At 40.5% G+C, this 16,474-nt stretch overlaps 1 protein-coding gene across 1 annotated transcript in view; it reads right to left on the reverse strand.

The window, feature by feature from the left end:
* Positions 1 to 801: 801 nt before the first annotated feature.
* LOC126191264 (alpha-ketoglutarate dehydrogenase component 4) overlaps positions 802 to 16,474 on the reverse strand; it is a 46,739-nt gene continuing 31,066 nt past the window's right edge. Inside the window, exons 3-4 of the mRNA XM_049932073.1 lie at positions 15,139 to 15,287; positions 802 to 941 (exon numbers count right to left, since the gene is read on the reverse strand). Coding sequence (XP_049788030.1) covers positions 924 to 941; positions 15,139 to 15,287 — 167 coding nt within the window. The 3' untranslated portion in view covers positions 802 to 923. The remainder of the gene's footprint in view (positions 942 to 15,138; positions 15,288 to 16,474) is intronic.

The following is a 16,474-nucleotide window of genomic DNA, read 5'->3' on the forward strand; positions in this document are numbered from 1 at the left end:
CACACCATTCTACGTAACTTTGTACCTATAAATGTGTTCCTCTGGATCCTGAAAGCGACTTTCTGCAACACTCCTTAACCATATGTTTCTCTCACTCAAATAGCTACTTTTTTAAATGCTTGGTTTTTGATTTAGTTTTCAAATCAATTTCTTCATAACAGACCTCTCATTTACAGCCACATTTATTTTGTTATTAATGACATTTTGTGCCAGTGCCATTTCTTATGGTGTTTTCTTATTTAACTTTTCTTGGGTAAATACAACCCTCAAAACAATAGTTCCTGTTCAACAATCCTTTCTTTTCATTAATAGGAAATGACTGCAAATATTTTGTCATTAAAGAATGATAGGCATCCCTATTATCATACCTTGTTTCATTAAAATCACTAAATTTTTTCTGCTCTATCTATGGAGAAGAAGCAACCCATTTGTGGAAGAGCCAGTCTGATTATTTATTGTGGAATTAAAACAGTATACACTGTACCACTCAAAATATTGGTAACATTGAATGCAGATAAATGGAGAGCAGAGGAATCTCTCTGGCAAGAACATTTCTCCCCAGTATTCCCATTACCTTTTGGCCTGTGTCTTAACCGTGACCAAACGTGTATATGAGGGCAAGTAGGTAATGGCAAAAGGACACGTGTTAACTGAAAAACAGCTGTCTGCAACGATACTGTAGCCAACAGGTTCCAAAATTCAACACTTGCATCATCACTGCCTACTTATATTGGTCTCATCAACAATGGCATGTTTCCTAGTAAATACACACAATCTTATTTCAATAGATGATGCATCATATGAAGAGAGGAAAAATATTATTTGATATTGTTATATACAATATGTACAGGATACAACTAATTCACTATTTCACATCCTTGATGAAATACTGGTGATTCTGCTGTTTTTTGTAAGCCCAAACCTCATTCAGGACCACCTCTCTGTAAAAGAGCAGAATTAAATTAGAACTTACTAATTTGAATAACTATGATTCATTTTATATATTTAAGATATACATTGACAATTTGCTTTAAAAGACAACTGTAGCAAGTTTCTCTTATACCACATTACAAGGAGACTGTAGTTCAGTGATAATCCGTAGGCATACAAGAAATCTGAATTTATCTATAGCCATACATGGAATCTTAATGTTAAAACTACACATACTCTAATTAAGATTCTTTTGTTCAGACTTCAACATTCAAATATTTAAATCAAACACATTCAAAATTATATACACCACTACATGCACCCTAAAGGCCTGAGTGGTAGCAGGATAATGGCAAGCAATGCAGCCTAAAAGACAAAAGAAACATAATATTAAAAAGTAGATTCAACATTTTACGCCTTCAGTTTAACCCATGCTGGATCTTGTGAGCTGTGTGACTGTTAGTCAATTAAAGATCACAGAGAGACCATAACTAGTCACAAATACTGTAAAATACTTTCTGCAAGGTCTTAAAATGCTTGAGAAAAGATATGTTTAAACTGTCAAAATCTGCTATATGAAAAATTTTCATTATTTTTTATTACTTTCAATTTTAAATCATTATCGGGTTAACAAATATCAATAAAACATGAGAGGAGAGTCTGGTGACAGGCACAAAACAGGAGCTCACTGTATCATTGCATCATCATTTTAAAATGTACATCAGTTTGTTGACATCAGATAGTCACTCCTAAGTTGTTCATATATTGTCAACAAACTGAATAATGTAGCCGAACCATGATATCTGATACAGTGGATTCCTGGGTTTTCACTGTACTTCTGACACAAACAGTCCTCCCATTTTATGTGATAATATTTGTTGACCTGGTGATATTTAAAATCAGAAATTGCCAAAAATGATAAAAAAATTAATATATCTGCTTTTGTCAGTTCAGCTGGCTTTCTTCAAACACTTGGAAAAGGTGCACGACCAGTTTTGGGCCATCAATTATACAGCACACATCGTCAGGGTTCATTCTCTTGCAGGACAGGAGCAGACAGCATACTGCTGAATGTATTGACAGAGTAATGAAAGAAGTGCAGCCACCTGAAGATGGACATAATGGTCCTGACTGGTAAAGACAATGATATAAACTTTTTTAAAAACATTTGTGACAGGTTGCAACGTCATTCAAAATCTTCAGAGTTCTGCAATAGCTCTCTTGGCTCTCTCCTCTAACCTGCTGGTTCAGACCAATTTTTGTATGCTTCTCTTCCTTCTTCTTCTTCTTCTTCTTCTTATCTATTGGTTCCTTCATGTGAAGGATTCATTTTCTAAGTTTCAAGACCTATTTGTCTGTTAGCTCCAACTTACAGTCCATATTTTAACAGTTAGTAGTCTAATAAAAATAACTTGTTAGTTAGCATCTGTCATGCTCACTACAGTGTTGCTGCAATGGCTGTTGGTTTCCTTCAACAAAGGCTTAAACAAGCAAAGATCTGTCTGCCAGTGCAAATAGGATGTGTGGCAGCTGGTAATAATTACATCAAATTACAAATGTACACTGGGACACTAACTTAATTTGTGTCAAATTGACAGTGGTGGACAGTTCACAAGTTACATAGATAATTATGACTGGAAAAACTCAGTTTCATGGCATGATGTGTCAAACCACAAGTAATTTTAGTTATATTTTAGGGATTTCTCTTCCATTTGATTTGGTCAAGAGACAAATTCTGAGAATGAATGGGTTTGAGAGCAAAGTCACACACCCAAGAAAGACATGTATCCAACTTGATCCATTATGGCAAACTTCAGCAATATCTGATTATCGAAAAACGTTGAAGCACCTCCACTGACATGTTCTGCATAGTATCCAGTTGCTGTCTGCCATGGACATGAATTATAGGAGTATTTCTGTGTGATGATCCTTTTTATAATTTTAAAACTCTTAAGTATGAATCATTGTCTTGAGCAATGAATATGACAATTGCAGTCCCCTCCATCTGTGATCTTTCATTTGTTAAATAAATACAGACATTTAAAAAAGATAAAGAAGGTCAGTTCCAGTGCTTGACAAGGTATTTTGTGTCCAAGAAATGATTAAAGCTTATGTCCACCACATCCACCAATAAACAGTTGAGAGTAGATTGGCAGTCATCTCCACGATACTGCACCAGTCCTTATGTTGGTTTATGCATATCACATCAGTAAAGAGAGTGGATTCATAAGCCTGGAAACCAACAGAGTAAAATTTCTTTTTACATGTACTATTAATCACACTTACAAGAAAAGAACCCAACTCAAATGGCTAAAACAGAACAGTTTTAAAATAATGACATGTGTGTTCTACCACTCATCAAAAACATTTATCCGTAAAACTGTGCTTGTGTGCAAGCGATGTCTGAAGTTAATGAATCTAAAGACTGCAAAAGCATGAATTGTCACAACCAGTAGATTCACAAGTCACAATTAGTCCAGTACTTGGCAAAAATCTTAACAGTTCGCGGAATGAGATTTTCACTCTGCAGCAGAGAGAATGCTGACATGGAACTTCCTGGTAGATTCAAACTGTGTACAGCACTTGTCCATTAAAGGGAAATGTTCCGCATTCATGTGTCTGTCCAGCACACAGTTTTAATCTGCCAGGAAGTTTCATCTAAACAGTTGCTTAATTTGATACATGTTAACACATTCAGTATTTACAGCTGTATTTTCCAAAATAGAAGTAGTTGTGTGCATTTTTACCATATTCATCACTGAAGTGCAAATATGAACAGAGTGAAAACAGTTGATAAAATGGCAGTCACGTAATGTGATCTGCAGTTTGTCATTTTGCAAGCCTACAAAATCAAAAAATCTAACACAGGGTTTGTACAATCTAAAATAACATAAGTGTCTATTAGATGGTATTGTTCCTTCAATGGGTTGCACTTTTGCAGTATACAGGTTTGTTAACCTTCAATAATCAATTGTAGGTCTCAACAAACTCAAGAGTTCAGTGGGTAGTGGCTTGGATGAGTGATACACATACCTCCATACATTAAAATAATTTTTATTTGTTTTTAGATGTTCAAGTTGGAGTGTTTCACTAGTTAGCATCTTTAACTCATTTAGATTACAGTTTGTTCATTCATTCAGAAAAGAAACTCTGTATTGTTTCCAATTACAAGAGAGGTAACTTCCCTCCCTCCACACATGGTTGATAGGGAAGTATTACCCTCGCCATTTTTCCAGAATAGTAAATGATGTGTGCCCCAACTTTGGCTGAATTTACTCCACCCATTTCACATGTACACCTCAAATCTCAAACCTTTCCAACTCCCCCACACTCACTTGCTGGAGTCAACTGTAATCACAACTGTTACCATCCAGCTAGCAATCCTCAGTACTATGAATAAGGCACTAATATTCATCATTTTCCAATCACTATCACTTAATTTAAGCCCCCCCCCCCCCTCCACACACACACACACACACACACACACACACACACACACACACACACACACACACACAAATTTTATATACTGTCACATCCTCTGCATCATCCACTAAGGTGTAGTGGCTATAGCACTGACTGGCAAGGTGCAGGTCACTAATTTGAGTCCCATTTTCTGCAATTATCGGGTATTTAACACTTGTGATTTCTGGAAGATTCTTGGACTGATTTATGTAATATTGTAATCCACTAGAACATTCTACATACGTTTACATTTGAGCACTGTCTGCTCACACAGGCAGTGGAGCTCTGTATGTACTTTTGTGCGTGTTCAATAAACATGCTTTCAGTGTTAAGGATTAGTTCTTGTTGTTGATCCTACTCTCTCAACTGGTACTTGATTTTGGATTCTATGAGACAATATTTAAATATAAATATTTTTTTTTTTAAATGTGCAGCATGAAGAATTTACTTTTCTTGTAAACTACTGCAATTTATATGGTTACATTTCTTTGGGGAATTTGTTTAAGCACCAAATTATATGAGTAACTGCAAAACACAGGCGGCAACAAAGCTGGCTACATAATTACAGATAATAATATGTCAGAAAGCACAATTTTGTCTGGATCCCAAAGTTTTGAGTGAGGGAGTGCTTTACATGGATGGGAGCAAACAGTTAAATATTATTGTGCTATTTTTGGTTTCATATGGAAAGAACAGCAAAGACAGCCACTGATGTGAAGTAAAGTCTGTAATCAGAAAGTTTGGTAGATGGTAAAAGAAAGCAAATGCAATGTAATACAAACAAATTACCTCAATTTGCCTTAAAATAAGAGTAACAAAAATTTCTAGTAGTGTTCATAAGACTTTTGAAGTATATCAAAAAAGATCTCTTCAATGTCTGACTGTAGATAGTGTCATACATGGCACAGTTTTCAGCCTACCCAGCCCGGGGTCATGTAACTTGGATCTTGCCATATGCACATCAGCCTAGCTGGCTCACTGGACTGTGTAACCTAGTATAACCCACTCACCCAGTCCAGCCCGGCTGGCATACCTCAACAACCCAGCACTTGCTAAGTGCACACTGCGGTCACTCCTCAGGCCAGCCTGTTGCATCTGGTGGGCTAAATTCTGCAACCACCTGCCAGGCCATTACTTTGTCCTCCCTTTATCAATACTTTCATCGTCAATACGAGGGCAGGCTTGCAGCTGTTTCAATTTATGTTTGAGCTTGTATGCTACACTGTAGTTCCAAATTATATATTCTATAGCTACTTGCAGTACCCACACATTTTTTTTCAGGTCAGTGAACTTTACATGACAATAACAATTTCAAAATACCTTTACTCTGAAAAGATTTTTTTCAAATTACACTCCTTAGATTTCAAACAATGCAAATTAAGCATACATCAAGCTAATTAGTAACACTGCACTTAACAAATTATGTTCCCCCCCCCCCCCCCCCAGGCAGCATCCACACTGCTGCCCAACTCTGGCTGCACAAAGCAAATGCATCACAGGAATCATTTCAAAAATTCCTTGTGAAATTTTGGACTCAGAGTTCGCAAAGCAGGAACAAATTCCTTGTGGTAAATGTTATCTTACTTCTTTAAGTCTTTCTGTACAGCTTTTGTAAAAGCCATTGTGATAAAAGACCACCAGAACATGCAAAAAATTTTATTATTCTGTGACCTTCTTCAACATTAAAGTTACCATCTGGAAGCCATTAAAGTGTTGTGGTGGTGGTTAATGTTATCTTTGTTGTATGTAGGGGTGGTCAATGTGGTTTCGGCCTTGGACTTATAAGGAAAAATCTTTTTGTGTCAAAGTAAAGTCAACATTTCTCCATCAATTTCCACACAGGTTATGGAGAAGTGGATAAATCAGGTATCATGATACTAAAACAGAGGGAGACCAATCATGGTTACATATATTGCTAAAATTTACACATTTTGTCCTCTATGTTCTTTTCTCTCCTCCATCTATCTGTTTTCACAACACACATTACAAACACATTTTCTGCTTGCACAATCATTATTGATGATAGTTTTCTTATGTCGCATTTCTCTGCTATCAATTTTACTATCACTCATTAACCTCATGTCAGAATTTATAGGTAACCTGAACCAGCCATAAAAATGTTACCTACTAATTGACTGGGTTGGATTGGACTGAGGGGATTAAAGACACCAAACTACAATGTCATCAGTCCCTCCATCCTATATGCATCAAGCCGGGAATAGTTCTGAGAGAGGAGGGACACAGAAGACAAATTCTGATGAACCTAACTGCAACTGAGAATCAGTAACACCAAGAAATAGAAGCAAGTAGAAGTGAGAGAGGGGTAAAAAACAGTAAGGCGAGAGAGTTTCTCCATCCAGAAAGCAGCTGAGTCAACTAGGACATGTTATGCATTTGGAGGTGACCTGATCATGGTTTCCTCCATTACCACAAGAAAGCTAGAGATGCAGACAAGTTGATAAATCTTAGGAGAGAGAACAAGAACGCAAGACAGTAAACCAAATGACAGATGTAAAAGAAGAATTTAAAAGGCGGTAAAGGCTGGTGCCACACTGGACTGCCTACCAAGGTCAACCATGGGCCACTAGGTCGAACATTTGACAGGAGACCTCTCCAATTCCTCACATGGCTAATGAGGGCAATATGCCCAGCCTCACGAAGATGATCAGAAATCACCTTCACTGGTGAATTGTAGAACCGGAGCAGCCACTCTGTTGTCATCCACTAGCACCACAGGCAGCATGTCAATAAGTTCAAAGTTACACAAAAAGTAGCTAAATTAGGGCAGTTGAGTAATATGTGTGCGACCGTAAGATGGGCAGCACACCAACAGTGAGGTAGATCCTCATGTCGCCTGATGTGGCCATGGGTCAGCCGACTATGGCCAATGCATATTCAACAGAAAAGGGTAGATTCTTAGTGAGAAGCTTGCAGGGAAGACTGCCGCATGGTCGTGGTCCCCTTAGATTGCTCATAGAAACAAGTGTTCCAAGCTCCAACAACTGATACCGTACAGCTGATCAAAGGTCTAGTTCCAGTACTCCATCTCCAAAGTTTGCACCCTCATAGTCAACTTGGCCATCTGGTCAGTATGTTCATTCCTGCAGTCCCAAGGTGACCTGGGGTCCAGACAAAGATGACCAATCACCCAGCTTGATGGAGGTCAGTAAGGAGATCCTGGTTAGTCACAACCAAGGACTGTAGTGAATACACTGAATCTGTCTGGCAGGGAGCATTGTTCACTGTACCTTCCATGTGTGTAGGCAAAAACAATGGATCTGTCACCCACAGAGGTGTCAGTGTATATTACTTCTGAAACCAAACACTCATCAAGGAAGACGAGGAACAGGCTGAGAAAGCTCGTGGGGTCACTGAGTCTTTAGGTCCAAATGATAGACCGTGACGAATCCAAGGGCAGGGTACACACCATGGGGGCATATGCAGATGCTCCCTGACAAGAGGTCACGGTGGGGGAGGTTGGAGTTCATTGCAAAGACACTGTATGTGAAATGCAATTGGGACTCCAGTCTTGGGCCATTGTTGTGGGAGGTGAATTTCCCTACCACAAAAAACGACATGGTAGTTCGGAAGCTCAGGGAAGCAGAAAATATGTATCATATAATTGAGTAGCAGCAATTGGTCCTAATCTTTAGTGGAGACTGTTCACAGGAACCTGACACAAATCAGATTCTGCAACTGTGTATTGGATCCAGCATCCACAGACCTGCAGGTCATGCCAATCCATACGCCAGGCTCCCAAAATTATGAAGGAACAGGATCAAAGTGTAGAGCGGTCAGTGCCCCAGCTGATGTTACTGAGGCAGCAAAGAGTATTAAGGTGTGATAAACACGTTTGCTTAAGATGGGGAAACCACATTAAATGGGCATCAGAGACCAGTTCTGGACAGTGATAATACTCAATGGATGGACAGTACAGCAGCAACAGAAGTGCATGATGCAAAGCTAGGTGGTTGAAAACTGGAAGCCATGAGTGAGAGTCCAGGACGGTAACTTTTGTATGGTGTCGCGCAACTTGCAGAGAACATTAGTGAGACTGAGTGATAGCCATTCTTCTCAAGGGAGTGTTTTACCTGTTTTTGGTACCAGTATGATCACATTTCTTGCCACTGAGATGGGAAGTCACCCTCACTCAAATATGGTTGAAAATGGCAAGGATGTGATACTGACAATCCATCAATAGGTATTTGAGCATTTGACTGCAGATGGAATGGCTTGGAGCCAGCTCTGGGCAAGGGCGGGGCAATGATGAATTATTACTCACTGAATGGAGCATTACATAGTTCTAGGAGACAATATCATGAAAGTTGGTGAATTCACTCGACCTGCTCTTTGAGGACAGACCCAAAGACTCAAGCATAATGCAGAGTAAAATGTTCCAGAAAAGCATCCGAGTCAGTTTAGACAACAACATTCAGAGAGAGGGCTGGGGAGGGGGTTCATACAGGCGGTGAATTTTTGCCCAAATCTGCTGCAAAGGAGGGGTATGTCGTCCAATGGTAGAAAACAAACTTTTCCCAGCATTTTCGTTTTTGCCATTTTATGAGATAGTGGACCCGGGCACAGAGCTGTTTAAAGGCAGTGAGTTTCTCAATTGATGGATGCTGCTTATGATGTTGCAGAGCTTGTCAGCGACCTCTAATGGCCATGGCGATTTCTGAAGTTCACCAAGATACAATCTACTGAAGTGAAGTGGGGATCGCGAGGAATAAGGAATCGCTGAGTCTGCTGCCAAGAGAATAGCTGGGGTTCTGCCCTAGACAGCCGCATTGATACCTCCCCATGATGGAGTGCTAAGGATGACAGCACAAAGGCCTCCCAGTTAGCATTGTTGACAGCCCACCTGGGTGGATGTCCAGGGAAGTGATGTTGAAGGAGGGGCAGGACAATCAGAAAATGATCGCTGCACACAGGTCATCATGGACTGAGACCAAGGCTGCAAATGGAAAGATCAATGGGCGACTAAGATCCATACATCACATTAAAGTGTTTGGGGCGCCGGTATTCACAAGACAAAGATTGAGCTCTGTGGGCAAAGATTCAACAGCTCTACCATGGCCAGTGGTCACAGTTCCACCCCAGAAAGGGTTGTGGGCATTGAAGTCACCTAAAATGAGGAAAGGTGTGGAGAGGTGAGAAATGAGTCCAGACAATGTGGTCTGAGATACTTCACTATTGGGAGGGAGATACACATTACGGATGGTAAAATGCAGAGACATCCGCACATAAAACAGTCATAGCCTCCGAAGTCATATTGAGTGGCATATGCTCACTGTAGACAGTCTGGAATGTAAGTGCAAATTCCAGCCAATGCTCTGTCAGTCGGCACTACTCTCTAAATAGCCCTGATAGCCAACAGACGGTAGGGGTTCACAATGCTGGGAACCAAGTTCCCTGGATGGCAATGTGGAAAACGAGGGAAATGTGTAAGAGACAACAAAGCTTAGCCAGGTGGTGGAAAATATCAGAACAGTTCCACTGGAGGATCATGCTATCAGTGTCCTGTACAGAGGGGGGTGGGGATAGGAAGCTGTAGGAACCAAATAAGCAGATTGTCATGCCCTAGGTTCACCTGCTGCCACCAGAGGGAACGATACAGCATCAACACACTTTCATTCTCAATCAGGTCATGCAGGGTCCAGTGGCCAGGTGACTGTCAGAACCTCCTTTGTCTCCCCTTTTATCTCTCTTCTCCTTGAAAGATTTTAATACCCATGAGGACTTTACTTGCCCTAGCTTCGGGGATGGAGAAGGAATGCGAAGCTCTATGACAAGTAAATTGTGGTTCCCTCAGCCACTGGCTGGTATCTCGATGCAGATCAGCAGAATTCTAGAAAGGGAATGTCTTGAGTGACCCTTTCCTGCTAAGGGATGCTATTGCAGGGTGAAAGGGGGGGGGGGGGGGAATACTGGAATAATATGAGGAGGGCCCCCAATGACCAGGGGAGCAGGCATAGATGAGCAGTCCTGATGGCCTAACGAAGAAGGCACAAAGGGTGTGGGTACTGTTGCTAGAGAAAATGACAATGATGTCGGAGCCGTAGCATACGTCATAGTCATTCGTGCAGGATACAAAGATCATATTTCTTCCTGGCTGGGTGGTACATCAGTCAGTCAGGAGTCTTGTATTCTTGGAGTTTCTTCCCCTATTGGAAGACTGTGCAGTCTGGCCACTGGGGGAATGATGCCCTCTGCAGATGACACAGATGGGGGAAGTGCACAAGAATATTTGTGTGCAGCTGGCATCCACAACTATTTTACAACACAAAGATATGTGCCCAAATCACACACACTGAAGAACAGCATGGGAGATAGTATATACAGTTTCATGTCACATCGATACACCGTCACCTCGACCTTTTTAGGCAACGAGATGCCTTCAGAGCCCAAAATGAAGGCCCCTGTAACACCCCTATTGTTCTTTGATCCCTAATGGACACAATGGACAAAATGTCCTCCCCGTCACTCCAAACCGGGACACAACTCAGCACTGGTCTGTAAAAGAAGGTCCCTGTGGAAGATGATACCCTGTATCATAGTGAAACTGCTATTGGGGGGGGGGGGGGGGGGTTTACAGCTATAGGAATTTCATTTGGCTTGTCACAAGTGAGCTGCTCTCGTCACCGGGAAGGGAGATGCTATTTTAATCAGATATGAACCACTCTTCGTTTTTGAGATTACTGCTACTTCCCTAAACCTGTCCTCAAGGCGTTCAACAAAGAATAATGGCTTTGTGGCCAAAAAGGAATGAAGTATTGTGGGGAGTATTTCTCCTCTTGTCTCTTAGCCCTATGTCCTGGCCACGGAAGGAAACATTTTGGGGTCACATCACTCTGCATTGTATGAATCTTTCCTTTCAGAAAAAGACTGCTGGAACCATGCAGTCACCAGCAGAAGGAAGCTTAATCCAGTTCATATGCGAGTCATCTGCCATGGTGCCACTCACTACAAACGAGGGCTCTCCCCACGGTTGCCTCCAGCCTTAGCAATGGTTACAAAACCAGTTTTCATTGCCCCGTGACGACGATCACATTCTCCTTGGAATATGTGGGGAGTTACAAGCTCAGGCACCAATAGTGTGATCCCTGCATGATCAGAGGGCTACCACAGTGGAGGTACTTGACTACACCAGTTGTTAAACGTGCTAAGACAGAAATGTACATATGTGGAATATACGTTGCACTGCGTTGCCTTGCCTGCATGAACCATACTTCCATAAAATTTGGAAGAGGAGGAACAGTAGGTCAAACCAAACAATGGGGACCATGTAGTTTAGGATGAAAAGATGTGTAAAGTGCTGGAAGAAGAACAAGAAAAAAGAACAAGACAAATGTCCAAAAATCATAAACCAAGAAGACATCCAACCAAAAGGCAGAGAGAAAAAAATAGTCGAAGAATGGGCTTGCAGCACAGAAAGTGAAGTAGCACTTCAAGGGCTCAGGTTCCGTGTTGGCCAGCAGAGTTGTGAGCTCCCTAGGGGAGTGGGCGGGTTGTCATCTCCTCATGGTTTTCTTTCCATATACGACGACATGCTAATAACTAACCCATCTGAGTGTTTTAGGTGAAAACTGTTGAAGTTTTTTAAATACAACAAATGTTATTAACATTCTACATCTCTATTCTTTACATCTACATATTTGCAGTCTCCTGCCACTAGAGGGCTCTGAATTGCAGCATGTAATGTGATGTTTAACATAAATATGATGGTACATGAGAAACAGCATGTTGTAATTGAGTTTAGAATTTGAAGTGTTCATCCACACATGGAGCACCCTCTCCTTCAGCTTGACAATGCCAAAACCACAGACAAGTGCTGTGACATCCACTGAGATAGTGGACCAGATGACGATGATGACCCTTTCAGACAAACCTTAAAGTCTCATTCAAGAAAGATATTAAATTCAGAAGAAAGTATTTTGCATACTTAAGGAAATTTCTTACAATGTGTAATTAATGTCTCACATATGGCTGGCAGGGACATTTTGAATAATACTTAGGTGAGATTCTACAACAGGATAAATTTTGGATGAAGAACAAGACAAACAGGAGAAATAAATTGCAATTTTAAAAAAGCAAGGACAATATCCAATTATATATGTGCATGAAGCTAATGGCAAGCAAATTTTCCAAATGATTTTCATCATCAAATTATTCTGTATATTTGGACTTTAAAACGGAATTCCTCCTTTGGCAGTTATTCTGGACTGGACAGATAATATAAACAAATGGAAATGGCTGAAACTCCATCTGAATAATTGCTTAAGTGACAGTAATCTGATTCCAATGATTTACTTTTCTTTGGCAGAGCTTTTCTTTCATGTAATCAAGCCAGAATTGTAAACAATATTATTTTCTATACACTGATCATTATCTCAGACATAAATATTAATTTCCATCTAAACACAACAAAATGATAATCAGCAATATTAAGTAGAGACTTCAGAAAGTAAGTTACAGACAAGATTGCTGTGTTTTGAAAGGAGTGTACTTGCTCTGGGTTTTCTCAATATACAGTTCTGCTGTGGTAAAGGTAAGACGTGCATCACAGTGTGTGACTGAAATGGCATGACAACTGGAAACATACTCCAAAGTTGAGATACGTGGACAGTACAATTTTTGTTGGCAAAACATCTAAATTGCACACAAATGCACCTTGAAATTCTGGCAACATAGGAACCAAGTACAATGTCGCATCCATCTGTTCTGAAATGGTGCCAACAATTTGATCAAGACTGCACAGGTATGGGTGATGTTGATCAGGAAGTCCCGATCATACACTCATCCAATTTCCATCTCTTCAGCAAGCTGAAAGAACATTTGGAGGGAAAGAGATTTTCCTATAATGAGGATGTTCATACAGCAGTTCATGAACAGCTCCATGACCAAAGACTAGCTTACTATAACCAAGAAACTGAACAACTGGTAGAACCTTCCAACAACAGTGTTATGTACTGAATCACTTTGAACCATAGTGCTGCACTCAGTAAAACCTACATGGCTTGCTATAATAATGTGTGATTTACTTTTTGAAGTCCCCTCCTATGAACACAGTTGTAGCTCAATAGCACATATTTGTCTCTCATACATTTACTGTAAAATGGATTCAAATCAATGACACAAGTTTTGCAAGATTATAACACTAAAAACCTACAGAAAATATGAGCAACTGCAAAAGACAACAAAGCTGGTAACTGTGTACTTCATTTACATGGCATCCTGGATTTTCCATTATTTGTATGGTAGATATGTCTGTTTCACTGATTGTTCTGAACAACCAGTATTACAGTTATTACGCTGAGGTAACAGAAGTCATGGGATAGTGATAAGCACATATACGGATAGGGGTAGTACAATGTACACAAGGAATAAAGGGGCAGCGCATTGGCAGAGTTGTCATCTGTACCCAGGTGATTCATGTGAAAAGGTTTCCGACATGATTATGGCCGCCTAACTGTAAGTCACAGAACTTCGGAAGCATAGGACATTCCCTTTTGGAAATCATTAGGAAATTCCATATACTGACACCCACAGTATCAAGAGTGTGCTGAGAATACCAAATTTCAAGCATTATCTCTCACCACAAACAACATAGTGGTCAACGGCCTGCACTTAATGACCGAGAGCAGCTGTATTTACGTACAGTTTTCAGTGTTAACAGCCAAAGAACAATGAATGAAATAACTGCTGAAATCTATGTGGGACGTACAATGAATGTATTTGTTAGGACAGTGCAGTGAAATCTGATATATTTGGGCTACAGCAGCAAAGTACCAACTCAAGTTCGTTTGCTAACAGCACGACATCTCATGCAGCACCTCTCCTCGACTTGTCTCCATATCAAGTTGGACTCTAGACAACGGGAAAACCATGGCCTTGCCGGTAAGACCCTATTTCAGTTGGTAAGAGCTGATGGTAGAGTTCAAGTGTGGCACAGAGCCCGTGAAGCTATGGACCCAAGTTGTCAACACACTGTGCAAACTGTGGTGGCTCCATAATCGTGTCAGCAGTGTTTGCAGGAATGAACTGGATCCTCTGGGGCAACTGAACTGAAGACTGACTGGAACTGGTTATGTTCAGCTACTAGACCATTCGCAGCCATTCATGGACTTCATGTTCCAGAACAATGATGTCAGCAGGTCACAATTCTTCGTGACTGGTTTGAAGAACACTAGCAATTCGAGCAAATGATATGGGCACCCAGATTGTCCAACATGAATCCCATCGAACATTTATAGGACATAATCTAGAAGTCAGCTCAAGCACAAAATCCTGCAACATCAACACTTTCGCAGTTATGGACAGCTATAGATGCAGCACGGCTCAGTATTTCTGTAGGGGACTTCCAACACCAAGTTGAGTCCACGTCATGTTAAGGTGCTGCACTAAGCTGGGTAGGAGGTGGCTTGACATGACATAGGTGGTTTCCTCTGACTTGTCATTTCAGCGTATTTTAGCCCAAACAATTAGACCAGTACTACTTTTAACAGTTTACAAACCTGCCACCAACACCGAACAAGAGAAGACTGCAGGAATGACTGTGCAATTAGAATACTGCTATCCAGTTAACACACTGGTGGAGAAGTGCAGATGTTTAAACAAATTGGAAACTGCTTGAAAAATAACTACAGTGTCAAATGTTTACACCTTTTTCCCCTAGCTAATTCCATAAAAGTCAGCTACTTACTGCAAACTTATGTCTACTGAGCATGATTTAACGCAACTCACATTGATATATTCAATTTCTTTCTCATCAATTGGCCTCCTCCGGTACTTTGCAGGCAGCTGATAATCTTCAATAACAGGTCTTGCTTGTACCTTCCCTTTAGAAGCAGCGGGGGTTGGCCCTTGGGCTGGTGAAAGCATTGTGCTGGTCTCTGTGACAGAAATACAATATGAAAATATGGTCCCAAAATACCTCTTGTATTTACCATAATTTTTTATGGCTTTGGCTCTCCACTAATTAATATCTGTTTTATATAGGAATCTTCAAAATCACTGCAATTCAACTGTCAAATGAAGACAATAAAAAACCTAAAATGCTGTGATGCATTCTGGTTACCTCTGCTGACAGAGTAATTTACAGGCAATAACTGATTGAAACAAACACGTTTACCACCCAGACCTTAATGTGGTAAAACTGTAACACAAACCCTTGAACAATATACTACATGGGATAAAAACTCTGAGCATCCATATTACAGCATAGCAGCACCAACAATAATTTAATAAGTGAGGTACAGAGTCTAAATTCTGACACCGCCACTAAAGTTATGTCCACAAAAAATTAAAATTTGCAGTTCAAAATCTTGTAGCAAAACATGATGGTGAGGCTTTGCCAGAGATGATGTCATCATGCCTGCCTGCAATTGCTCTGAAGGTAAGTGCTCCACACTGACTTTGGGCGACTACCTTTGAAGTCGCGGCCTCTTGACATGCCTAGCTCAGGGCCATATATTCTGCCTTAGTTGAGGAGAGGGCCACTGCTGGTTGTTTCTGACTATGAAAGGATACAAATGCTTCTTGAGATTTAGACAGACATCCAGCTGTCAGCTTTCTGCCTTCCAATCTGAATCACAATAATCTATTATTTGGCAATCCTCAGCATTAGAAAACAATAGCTTCATACTCTTGGTACCTTTTCGATCCTTTTGACTGCCTGCCAGTGGATTAAGTCTTCATAAGTGGATCTACTTCTGGAACTTTCACCTAGATCTCTTCACATACAACAGTTAGTAAGAAGTCCATGACAACACCTATCCGGTCAATATTAATAGCATTTTTAGCACCCATAGCAAATAAATACCTTGATCAGGTATGCATTACAAACGGAGTGAAAGTTTCATCAAAGTCCAGGCTTTGCTTCTGAGTGCAACTATTTATTACCGTATTTACTCGAATCTAAGCCGCACCTGAAATTTGAGACTCGAAATTCAAGGGGAGAGAAAAGTTTTAGGCCGCATCTCCAAATCGAAACAAAGTTGACCCATTGTAATATGAGACACAATTTAGGTCGAATGAATGACAATACAGCTACAGTAGTTTGGTTAGAGTCGTAAGCAGT

This window comes from Schistocerca cancellata, chromosome 6 (genome assembly GCF_023864275.1).
Source record: "Schistocerca cancellata isolate TAMUIC-IGC-003103 chromosome 6, iqSchCanc2.1, whole genome shotgun sequence".
NCBI classification, from domain to species: domain Eukaryota; kingdom Metazoa; phylum Arthropoda; class Insecta; order Orthoptera; family Acrididae; genus Schistocerca; species Schistocerca cancellata.